Source organism: Spea bombifrons, chromosome 2, assembly GCF_027358695.1.
Source record: "Spea bombifrons isolate aSpeBom1 chromosome 2, aSpeBom1.2.pri, whole genome shotgun sequence".
In the NCBI taxonomy this organism is placed as follows: domain Eukaryota; kingdom Metazoa; phylum Chordata; class Amphibia; order Anura; family Pelobatidae; genus Spea; species Spea bombifrons.
The window spans coordinates 17697230-17709990 of NC_071088.1; the positions used below are offsets into that span (position 1 = coordinate 17697230).

General features: G+C 38.5%; 1 protein-coding gene and 1 long non-coding RNA gene across 3 annotated transcripts in view; one reads left to right on the forward strand and one right to left on the reverse strand.

Annotated features, from left to right (window-relative positions):
• Positions 1 to 12761, forward strand: part of LOC128474605 (uncharacterized) — a 208478-nt gene that overhangs the window by 39955 nt on the left and 155762 nt on the right. The window lies entirely within an intron of this gene.
• PIGA (phosphatidylinositol glycan anchor biosynthesis class A) lies at positions 795 to 7009 on the reverse strand. Its single transcript, XM_053456951.1, has 7 exons — positions 6877 to 7009; positions 5908 to 5958; positions 4686 to 5432; positions 3409 to 3541; positions 2821 to 2953; positions 1953 to 2159; positions 795 to 1227 (listed from the first exon to the last, which is right to left on the reverse strand). The coding sequence occupies exons 3-7, from the start codon at positions 5398 to 5400 to the stop codon at positions 958 to 960; spliced, it is 1458 nt and encodes a 485-aa protein (XP_053312926.1). The 5' UTR covers positions 5401 to 5432; positions 5908 to 5958; positions 6877 to 7009; the 3' UTR covers positions 795 to 957.

The window sequence follows — 12761 nt, forward strand, 5'->3', positions numbered from 1 at the left end:
AGACAACAGTTGGGACCCGTCATCCAGTGGGTAAACGCCTTGGCTTTTATTATATTACAGATGCAATCCTGTTCCTTGTCAAGCTCATCTTTAGTGGTGAGGGTACCACATGGACATGTGAATCAGCCACGGATGGGACAACTAAATGATTTTTAGCCGTGCAAGTCTTTTTTATTTTTGTTTTGAGAAAGTGTGTAATTATCTTGTTGCAATCAGTGATATTGAATGAGGTCAGTGAGTTCAAATATGCACAGACATATTTGTTTCCCAGCAAAAGAAAGGCTAAAGACTAAGGATCAAGGGGAGGCAGGGGTTGGAATATATCTTAGAGAGAATATCTTGGAAGCTTACACTTCTAAGAGACCTTATCAACACACTTGTTCCAGATGAAGTGCATTTTCTTAATGACAAGGTGCTTCAGGGCAAATCAAACACAAGATTTGTTTCACCAATGAGACTTTTTCCAAAATCTGAACGGCCTGGAGCTTCACCCAATCTGAATGTGGCTGAACATTTAGGTTTGCTTCCTAGAGATGCAGTTGATACAGCAACAGATGATAGTCACGAAAAACTATGCTTTGACTCTTCCAAGTACTGAAAGACATGGAATCTGGGTCATATTCCAACAATTTGAAGACACACTGACTACTGACATGCAAGCTTGTGTTAAATTTGACTCATTACAGCCACTGCATTGTTCTCCGAACCCCTAGCAAGTGGTTAGTTTCCACCCCATACATTTGGCCAAATAGGATACTTGATTGTTATCAAGCAAATCAGAAATTAAAAAAAATCACTCAGGCTTATGTTACTTTTTAGAAAATTGTAAAGATTTTTTTTTAAATCAGGCATAAAAACATATAGATCAAACAATTTCTACATTTGTTTTTATGTTAAGATGGGTTAAAGTACACATCTCCCAAGGCGTAGCAAGCAACAGACATAATAAACGTTTGTTTACTCATTTGACAGCACATTAAAATTATTTTCTTGGCGTTCTCTTTTATTGGAATACTGTCTTGACCAAGCTCCTTCTGGACCTGTGGCATCTACAGCAACATCGATCACAGAATCCGGCGTCATCCACCGTAGAAAGAGCAGGAATATATAACTAACGATGGCAAACAAGGCAAACACGTAGCCGGTGACGACCCCGCAGTGCCCTATAAGTCGCTCAAGCCTTTTGTTCATGGGTAATACAGTTTCAAGGGCCGCTCGATCATAAACCTAGAACAATGAAGAAGAAACACAAGGGATCAGAAGTCAAATTCTATCCAGACAGAAATAATTGCCCCTCTGCTGCTGCTATTTCCTTGCTTGCACTTTATATAATAAGATAGAAGCATCTCTTGGATTTGGCTCTTATGGAAGGAAAGCATTATGCGGTTTTTGCTGAACTTTGTACACGCATTGCATTCGCACAAACATTGGGATAAATTTATACATGAAAATTTTTTTTAGCCTTTTTTCTGTTTTTTTCTGAACATTAATAACTAGTTTTTTGAAATTGTGATTTGGATCAATTAATTGACTGTGTACACTAACACTTCGGGTGGATTTATTCTTAGTTTGCACTATTTTTAATCAGGGATATCATTGGATGATTTTTTTTACTTTTTCGATTTTTCTGCTACAAATGATGAATTACACTCCTGATTGATCTAAGGATTATCAAGTGTTTGTGTAATTTTCTTAATCAAAATATTTACCCCATCGGGTATACAAGAAACTGGGAGAACCATGTACCAGATCTAAGATACTCTAGCTATATATAGAGAGAGAGAACTACATTTATGTGCACTTTTTCTGGTTAGACAAACTATTATATAATGTAATATTCCTATCCTACGTACCCCAACAAATTACACACAATACATTTTGATTTATAAGAGAATAAGTAAGGATAAGTGTATGGTGAGAGTTCCCCTTTACCAAAGGTCATATACACTTACCCTTTCAGTCCTTTCAGCAACATCTCTCCAGGTATAAAATGTTTTCACTCTCTTGTGGATTGCATCAGGACTTGGCAAAGTCCCTGACTTCAGGTTATCAATGGCTTTCTTTAAACCATCGCAAAGCGACTTCACTGATGGTTCACGGAGGATAATGAGATCTTCTGGCAGCACTTCAGGAATTCCCCCTACTTTTGTGCTCACAACCTGTCAATATTTAAAAAAGACATTTTGAGAAGTAGAAGTTCTTTAGGAAAAGGTTTTGTTTTCAACTAGCCCTTGAAATGTTTGCTGTAATATGCCAAGTATCTTCAATATTTTGGTTTTGCACACTAATGTAACACAGAGATCTTATACTTATTTTATCTTCCAACATTTCATTTAAATGTTCTACAAGTGTGCGTGCAGTCTATGAACCAGAGAGACACTTTTATTAAGTTATTGAATCCTAAATAGATTACTGCCAGCCCTGTTGAATCTAAAAAATTAAATAGGAACTTGCAAAGTGAAATAGGCTAAAAATGTCTCAAAAAGCAGAACATAATGTCGCAATCTAAAGAAATTCACGAATACATGAGAAACAAAGTTATTGACGTCTTTCAGTCTGGAAATGGTTACAAAGCCATTTCTAAAGGTCTGGGACTCCAGAAAAACACATTATCTACAAACGGAGAAAACTTCTGAATACACAATTATATAATGATAATGATAATAATAATAATAATAATAATAATAATAATAACGGCAGTCAATGCCATTTAAGGTTACCTTCCAAACATTTGAATCTTTTTGCATAACAAATCTGTTTTAGCATTCCTAAAAACTTTATAAAATCACTATTTATTACAGAAAATGTCACAAGAATTACCTGCAATCCGCAGCTGGCAGCCTCAACAATCGCCATACAGAAAGCCTCTGTTAGAGATGTATTTAGAAATATCTCTCCCTTTACTAATACATTTTGTACATCTTGATGCTCCAGAGCTCCCAAAAGTTGTATTCTTAACAGAAAACAGAAAGTTATTTTTTTTGAGAACCTGGTCAATAATAAAATAAATAGATAATACTAGTAAAACTTTGCATATCAATGAATTGTTCACAGACTCTGCAGCAGGAACAACAGGCAAATCCCTTCAGACATGATGGGCTTGCCATAGTCCATGTGCATATTTTTTTTTAAGTGTATACCCTACAAAATTCCAAATAAAAATACAGGATTCATGAACTTAAGGGTAACAAGACATTTGTTGGACCATTTTCTAGCATATCATTTCTGGTTATATATTACTTCTGTTGGACAACAAGTTCCATCTCCATAGATACTCAAAATGACCTCAAAAGGTCACTCAAGAGTAGTTGCAAGTGCGCCTCCTCTTTCTATTTTTCATACAGTGGTTTTATTGTAGGAGGGACCTTTAATTTTTCACATATGGCAAAGAGGAATTATTGAGAATACCTGTCATGGAGTTGGTACCTTTCTCGTACCTCTTCTAAAATGATTCGCTTGGGCCCCTCGCCTCCAATTAGGAAATGCAATTCAGGATATTTCTGACACATTTCAGGGATAATGCCACCCAGCAAATCAATTCCTATAAAAAAAGGGGAAAAAACTCAGAAAATGTTGCATAAATACTGTTCTTAATTATGTACAATTATAGAATTTAACACATAACTCATCCAGCGTACACAAAGTGCCTAAATAGACTAATGTGACACCGAAGCTTTCCAGACCACCCACTGAGGTATCACAGCCTACCAAAAGCCCTAATTTTGTCTAGATAGGTCAATAACTCAGAATTGGGTTCATCTGCATTTGAACAAGGACTTGATGTTAGAGTGGGAGTCAATAAAAGCAGAACTATTATGCCTATATTAGTACAAGGTCCGTAAAATGGTAGAAACTGGAGCAGCAAGTAGGGGCCCAGGGCTATGAGAGAAAAGCTGCCTGAACATGAAGAGCACATCCCTACCCAGGGCTGAGTCAAGGCTCTGGTGGGCCCTGGGCAAAAGTTGTTCACAAAGGACTGATCTGACCTCGACCCACCAGGACCCATGTGAAGTCTGCCTCTGGTGGGCCTCCTGTTGCTGGTGGGCCCACGTTATTAAAATTAACTGGGATTTTAAGCGGATGGTACATCTTTTGAGGCGTAAGAAAGTATTGTATTATCATTATACAAGACAAGTAGGCTGTATTGTTGAGTCTTTTAACCACACACAATAAGCTATATTGGCAGTTTTGTCTCATTGAATGTGAGTAGCACGTGATCCACCAGTCATTTCCCAACAAACAATACTGACACATTTCTGAATTTTCTGATGAACAAAAGAGATCTCTTAATTTCTTATTGTTTGTGAAGGAGCACTCAGCCCGCGTTTCATGTAAAATGCCAATTGAAGCCAATGTTGCATGGATTCTTAAGATATTGACTTGCTGCTTCTACATACACCGTGGCGTCAGTCGTTCTCAGCATTCAGCTAGGACGCATACACAACCAGCTGATACCGCTGCTCCAAAATCTTGAGAATGACTGCACCAATAGGCATGCAATAAGATGCTTTATAGTCCACGTAAAACGATATCAATATGCATTTTAAATGCAAAATAATTGGTCCTTTCTTAAGAAAAACCCAAGACGTTTTAATAGAAAGCAAGATTAATCATGCTTTAATATTATGCTTGAAGATTTTACAGAATATAACTTTATAAGTGAAAACACCTGTGCAAAGTCTTACCTTTTCTGTATACAAGCCTACTGACCACAACAATGGTGATTTTGTTGCTCATTTTCTTATGCGGATCTGGAGTAAAGTCTGTTGGATCAACAGCATTGGGGATTACCGAGACAATTTTGGGATCGAGTGCTGCTCTGAGCACCGTGTTTTCTTTGCTGGTGTAAGAGACACAGACGATGTGGGTAGTATCACACAGGGACACAGTCAGAAGCTTGTTGGTGAGCACAGAGCTGACGTCAGCAAAACCAAAGAGTGAATGGTCCGTAAAAACCGTATGGAGACCCATAGTCTTTGCATGGAAGAGAGCGTCATGGGCCATAGCAGAGAATGAGCTATGCGAGTGAATAATTGAGACTCGCTCCCTTACAAAGATATACCTGAGAAGAGGAAGGCTGTGCAAGAGGGTTGTTGCAGTCGACTGGTTATACATGACCTTCAGAGGTAAATAATATACTTTCAGGCCATTAGTAAGGTAGCGGATTCCCTTTCTGTCCCCATAGGCATGAGTAACGATTATAACTTTGTGTCCTCGCTCAATCAGGCACTGGGATAGTTGATAAATATGACTTTCCACCCCTCCCATGTTTGGATAAAAAAAGTCTGAGACCATACAAATGCTATGAGTCCTACGGTCTTGCCGGCGTACGCATTCTGCAGCTCCGAAGGAATTGAGGCACGAGCAGAACCTATCCCCATCTGCTGTCTTGTGAACCATGGCAGATTCTGGATGTGTTGAATATCCTTTCACTGGGGGATGTAGGAATAACAACATAATTAGCAAATCAGTTCCAACTGAATTAATAGTTATCACAGAACTATTATTCATTGATTTATATAGCGACCTCATATTCTGTAGCGCTGTATAACGGGTCAACAGAACATAACAAGTAGTATATAACATAACAATTTGACGTACAGAAACAAGAGGTCCGGAGGGCCCTGCTCAAATGAGCTTACAATCTAGAGGGAGTTAGGGTGTATTACGCAATAGGTAAACGTGCCGCTGTTACTGATGGACCAGCCATGCTAGTATAAGTATCACACCTTAAAATTCTTAAATACAGTTGATATTGACACATTCCATATGATTACGTAACAATTTAGGGTTCACTGCTGCTGAATCAACTGAACGTTGCCCAATATAGCAACTAAAATGCCATATGGGTGTCAACAAAACAAAAAAGATACGTCATATTTAAAGACAAATAATAACCTGACCTACCTAAGCGGTGAAGTCTGCTCTCACTAGATTAACATGGTTTTGTTCTACCTGCTGGAGAAAAGATACTTGTGTGAGCCACAGAGAAGCTTTAGAAATCAATAATTGTTTAAACAATTATATTTTATTTATTTTGGTTAGGGTTCACTTAAGTTTGGGAAAGGGATATTTTGTGATAAGACTGAGCAGTCTAATTGGGACGCTGCCCTGTGATTCTAATGGAGAGACAGGGAATTGAGGAATTTAGTTTATTTTGTTGACACTTTAGGGGATTTAGATTTGGGATTATACATTTTTGGCTGAGAGGGGTGGTCTTTCCCCCTTGGTCTGGTTATAGTCCATACAGGGACAATTTCCCACCACTTTCTACTTTCATTTTATTTTAGTAGATTTTGGAATAAATGGAGATTTTAAGTCTTTTTTTTTCTCTTTTGTTACTTTTTGTATGATTATTAGGGATTGCGCTCCCACACTGTATACCCTTATATTCTGCTAGGGGTTTTTTTTTTTAGCTACTGTTTGTAGGTTAGAAATCAGTAAAGCCATTTATAACAAGTACAAACATAACGTCACAAATTAGAAATAATTCACAGTTTATATATATATATGCACTAAAGGAAGGGAATAACATTCACATTAAACAGAGTCAATTCTATAAGATCTTGAGAAGGTTGCTTTATCTATAGATTGTAAAGTATACAATATACATTTTGCATAAACATCCCAGCTTGGTTATCTAATCACATTATCAAATATTAAAATACATACTGATACAGTATCTATGGGAATAGGGGATATCACGTTATATATATAAATATAAAATATATCCCGGCCATTGAGATGGTTAGACCCATGTCATTTTATTTCCTGATTATATACTCGAGGGCAGAATTGCAGGGGTTAATATGCGCAGGTGCCCTGGTTTATTGCCTCTGTCAGTGGCATGAATGAATGAACCACAGGTGTACTTACGGGAAGCGCATCCCCTCTCACACATTCCTATGGATAGCTGTGACTTTCCCGTCCCAATGCGGCTCCGAAGCGCTGTATCCAAGGCGGTGCAGTCAGGGAAGCCTCAGTCTCCCGTTCTCGCCATGCACTCTGCACTTCCTGGTCACCCCCTCCTACAAGCAGCGAACCAATCACAGACCGCCGTCCAAAACACAATAAGGAAGAGTAAAGAGTATTTTGATTAGCTGGATACGGTCTCGGTTGGGACTGGTTGTCAGCGCTGGGGGCAGCGCTGAGGTTGCTATTGGTGGGTACTGGAGAGGTGGGCGGTGCTTTGGGCTGAACAGCTTGGATCAGCAGTGTGTAGGAGGAAGCAGCTCGCTTGTGTTCTGGATCTGTACGGAGTGTTATAGTTCTGGGCTAATAATCATAATCATTCCAGAAACTGGAGGGACCTTTTCTGGATCACAACTCCCATCGGCCTCAGCTATCACATGTCAAAACTGACTACATAATAATAAATAATAATACATGTGCAAAATAGCATGTGTTTGGTTAAAAATTATATCATTTTGTGAATTCAGTAATAATGAGGTGAGGGAACACAGCAATGTTTCTTAATGATTGATACATATTGATTGGTATTGATTAACCCTTTGTACACAGAAGGGATTAAGTCTAACTGTAAGCATTATTTGTAGAAACACACATGCACACACATCTAGTCTGCACATGATTCCTAATGTAACGACTCCCGTGTGCATTTAAATTCCCTTGCTGTATTATGCTCTACCGCTTCTGCTGGGAGGCTTTCCACTTATGTACCACCTTCTCAGTGAAGTAAATCGTCCTTACATTAAGTCTGAGCATCTGACCCTCTAGTTGTGGATTATGTCTCTAGATGTTCTAACATTTCTCCTCATTTAAAATAAACTTCCCTCCGTTTAAACTCCTTTAAGTGTTTCTATTGCATGTCATCTCTCTCATTTCCTGATCACTGATGCCCACTGGAAGGTCACTAGAGAACAGGATATACCCAGCATGGTCGGTCTAGACCAGTGGTTCTCAACCTTCCTAATGCCGCGACCCTTTAATACAGTTCTTCATGTTGTGGTGACCCCAACCATAAAATTATATATTGTGAAATATGTGTTTTCCGATGGTCTTAGGCAACCCCTGCGAAAGGGGTCGTGACCCACAGGTTGAGAACCACTGGTCTAGACCCTGCTAGGAAATCCGATTGCCCTCCTGCTGGCTGATTGCATGCATTGCAATCAGCAATGGATGTCTATGGAGCCTTGTTTGCTGATCACAGTGGGATCATTGCAGAAGAGACCGGAGGGAAGATATTTTTTTTTAACAAAATGTAAATAAAAATGAGCAATACAATAAATAAACAATAAAGTGAGCTCAGTGATGTTCCTAAAAAGATCTCTATCCAAATTAAATATAAAAGCCCTTACATCCGATTACCGTAGCACTGCATGTAACAATTATAAAACCCTGTCCCTGTTCACTACCCCTAAACTGCTTAAGGCAGTATTAAAAATACTACATTATAGGGTACTATGCAAGGGATGGATGTGGCCCCCTGGAACACAAAAAAATATATGTACGTGGGTTATGTCTGTGATTAGTTAATGTTGGCGATAAATTCAATCATTGTTCTACTGTGTAGAAGAAATTCTAAGAAAATGGCTCAGATATATTTGAAATAGATAAGATTATCTCAAATGGCACCTGAGCTTCACTGTCTGGAAAAGTTGGACACTGCATGAAGAACCAAGACACTTGGGTGATATGAAATAAGTTTTGGCGTTGTTACAGCAGTGAAAATAGGCAGAATAACAGTAATTTAGGCTGAAAAAGTCCATAACGTTCAACCCTGTTGAACTCTTTTGGATGGGTGCCTCATTGCAAGTCCATTAACTGACCACTAGATGTCACTGTTGTTTGGGTAATGACTTTTATGCAAATACCTCGTTCTGCAATAAATTACCTCTTTTAAGAACAGCTGTACTATTTCAAGACTAAAGAAACTGAACTATGGCTTGGGCCTTTGCTTCTGAATTCATTTGCCTACCCTGGAAATTTGATCTTGAACCTCATATATTTTTTAGTGCAATAAGCAGCCTTATCCCCCTGTAATGTCACCATGACATCATCAAGTTTCCCTCTAATTATAAGGGAATCTTAGGGACCTTAACAAGAGTGAAAAAATAAAACATTAAAGTGTGAAATGTCCTCAATCACTTTTTGTCCTTCTATCAGACACATTTTTTACTTCTTCAGAAAATGTTTTATCAAGGAGAATACCTTGAGAATTCTTATTTTCAGGTGCAATTTTTAGAGCTTTTACAGTAAAATCATTAAAAGACAGAGAGAGAGAGGTGGATAAGTGCAGCAGCCTCCCAGTAGAAGTGGTAGAGGCTTATACAAGCTATTTAGACATGGATGGTATAGGCATATAGACTGATTAAGAATTAAGTCTCTACATCAGGCATAATGAATAGAAAAGATGGACCAAATGGTTCTTACCTGGTGTTTCTAAGATGTGCCCCCATAAATAATCTTGCACCTGGCCCCCGAAAATCCTAGGAACCTGCATGTTGTTCATATTATTTCTAGCGTTACCATAGTGATGTACATATATCTAGCTCTGAAAGAGTTAAAGGCATTATTCATTAACGGATGTATTGAAATATTTCCGTCTCGCAAAATATGCAACTCATTACAGAACTTACCTCCTACTGACAGATTTTGCATTAAACCACATGTACGAGGTATGTCATCATGTCAGACTGTAGATATCAAGAGAGCGAGTCTTATTCGCTTTAACAAGGTTAATAGACCGCTTGCAGCATGTCGGGAAATTTACCATATGAGTTTTGCATGTCTGTCAGTGCTGTTTGTCCTGCAGAGACTCATGTACAAAGCCGTGATAAATGTTCCACCGCTTGTGGTTTTGCGTATCATACCACGATGACAGCAGTATAACATCTAATTCTCTATGACTTTGTAAATCCTCCATAGATTTTGCTTGGAAAGGCATATTCTGCATTTGCGGAATTATTTCATCCCTATTTTAATTCTTTCACTATTGTGATATCCGGATGTATAATTATAGCACAAAGACATTCCATAGAAAGAAAGCAGATGTTGGCCGGTTACTCAGGGATCTTTTCTAAATGCATGTTGCTCAATGGTATAAGTAAGGAATTTGCGCATTATTCTATGTTTTGATTTAAATTCAAGACAGTAATACCCTTCCCGGAAAGAGATTTTTCATGATGCCATTGTGTGCTTTGATAAATGGGTAGCCATTATCCAAGTAGGTAACGTTTTGAGAAGGGTGATTCTGCCTTACGCTCTACAAGTCCACTTCTGAGAATACTTGGTGCTGTACCTGGTAACTACGCAAGGAATGTGTGACTTTTAGTCAATCAACATTGTAGCACGTATTACCCTTCATGAGTATATCCAGGTTTCTTGTGTGTGTGTGTGTATATATATATATATATATATATATATATATATATATATAAATATATATATATATAGTTAACCCTAACCGGCACACATATGAAGGAATCTGTGTATCTTAATCATAGAAAAGCCAGAAAAGCTCGTTATCCTCAAGTGAAAAGCTACCAAAAACACCAATAGCTATTACTGTTTGGCGGATGGACCTCCTTGCTATACACCGATCAGCCATAACATTATGACCACCTGCCTAACATTGTGTAGGTCTCCCTTTTGCCGCCAAAACAGTCCTGACCCGTTGAGACATGGACTCTACTAGGCCTCTGAAGGTGCGCTGTGGTATCTGCCACCAAGACATTAGTAGCAGATCCTTTAAGTCCTGTAAGTTGCGACATGGGGCCTCCATGGATGCATCCTGGTCCCATGTGTTCTTCAGGTAAGTGATGCACGCGCAGCCGGCCATCCATGTGATGTAAAATAAAACGTGATTCATCAGACCAGGCCGCCTTCTTCCGTTGCTTCGTGGTCCAGTTCTTATGCTCACATGCCCATTATAGGCACTGTCTGCAGTGGACAGGGATCAGCATGGGGACCCTGACTGTCCTGCGACTACGCAGTCCCATACGCAACAAACTGCGATGCACTTTGTGTTCTGACACCTTTCTATCAGAACCAGCATTAACTTGAGCAACTGAGCAACAGAAGCTTGTATGTTGGATTTGACCACACGATTCAGCCCCCCCCACGTGCTTAAATGAGCTTTGGCCGCCCTATCGCCGGTTCACCTCTTTTCCTTCCTTGGATACTTTTGATAGGTACTTACCAATGCAGACTAGTACCACCCCACAGAAGCTGCAGTTTTGGAGATGATCTGACTCAGTCGTCTAGCCATCACAAGTTGGGCCTTGTCAAAGTCACTCAGATCCTTACATTTGCCCATTTTTCCTGCTACTAACACATTAACTTTGGGGAAGAAATGTTCATATGCTGCCTAATACATCCCACCCTCTGACAGGCGCCATGATAACAAGATTATCACTTCACCTGTCAATGGTCAGAATGTTATGGCTGATGGGTGTTATGGCTGATGGGTGTTATGGCTGATGGGTGTTATGGCTGATGGGTGTTATGGCTGATGGGTGTGTAGTCTAAAAGAGAAGACTTAATGCATTTTGTCCCCATAAACTTCCTTAAACTCTCCACTAAAGACAATCGTGTGACGTTTTGGGTGACATTCCCTGTTTATGCACCACACTCTGCTGATTCATTAGGGGAATGATATTGAGTCATTCTATTTCCCACGAGACAGTATAATAAGGATTCTGAATGTTTGCCTTGTAGATTGGGGTATGATAACACAACTAGATCATATACACACGGCATCACACATGAAGTCCCCAGAAAAACAGGTTGCTATATTATATTATAATAGCAGAATTTAAGGCACTGTAATAAACACAGATATTTAATGAAAACTGAGCAATCTTTATTTATCAAAGTCTACATAAATAAAACAAAATCAGTGCACAAGGTTGAACCAGACATTTGAAATGAAATAAAATAAGCAAATAAAAAGTCTTCCATTGATTTGTTTATAATTGCACTCTATAGGTTTTAATATACTAAATAAGTAAATATATTGGATGGTATATTCTGGATTTAACATTCATAGTATTTCATGATACATTATATTACAGATTACAGACAAAATATTATTTTTCAAATATTTCTCAGATTTTTAAGATGCTACATATCACCTTGCATGGAACTCATAATTCATACATAATTTACATGACATATCTTATTATTCCAAAATACATTTATCTTGGAAAAACATCTCTTTTTGATTTGATTTGAAAAGGACCACTTTCCTACCAGTGATTGGCAGCTTAAAGCGATTGGCAGCTTAAACTGAGATAGTAGAGGCAATGGTGAGTTGTAGCCTTTCAGTCTGAAGGTAAAGAATACATATTAATGCACAAATTACATTATTAAACATTATTTGGTGGTGGGTGCATTGGACCATCCCTTAAAATGAACTTTACAGAGAACGCATCATGAAAATGCAGTACATTTATCGGTGAGTAGCTAACAATAATACCCTTGATATGAATAAAGTACCGGTATAATTATTGCGGCTATTGATCGATATATGTTCATTGCCAGAAAGTGATTTGTTGGAGAACTCCAATTTTAACTCACTTCAGTCTGCACTATGGAGGACCGGTCTCGGTGCATGTCTACTGTAAGAAAAACGTAATGGTCCTAAATATTATGTATCTAAATTAATTTGATTTCTTGAAGGTCACTTAATCCACTATCTGCCCATGCTAGCTCACAGGAGGAACTCATAACGTATAATTAAATCCACAGGTTAAAACTGTTGTATCTGGAAACCCTTTAATGTTATTTGATTCTGATAT

Bases quoted from the DNA above. Each gene is read 5' to 3' on its own strand.
- PIGA (XM_053456951.1), bottom strand. From the start codon at position 5,400: ATGGTTCACAAGACAGCAGATGGGGATAGGTTCTGCTCGTGCCTCAAT. The intron at 2,954-3,408 runs GTATTCTCAATA...TTTTCTGTTAAG, and splicing joins AGGTACCAACTCCATGACAG to AATACAACTTTTGGGAGCTC. The intron at 1,228-1,952 runs GTAAGTGTATAT...TCATTGTTCTAG, and splicing joins TTGCTGAAAGGACTGAAAGG to GTTTATGATCGAGCGGCCCT.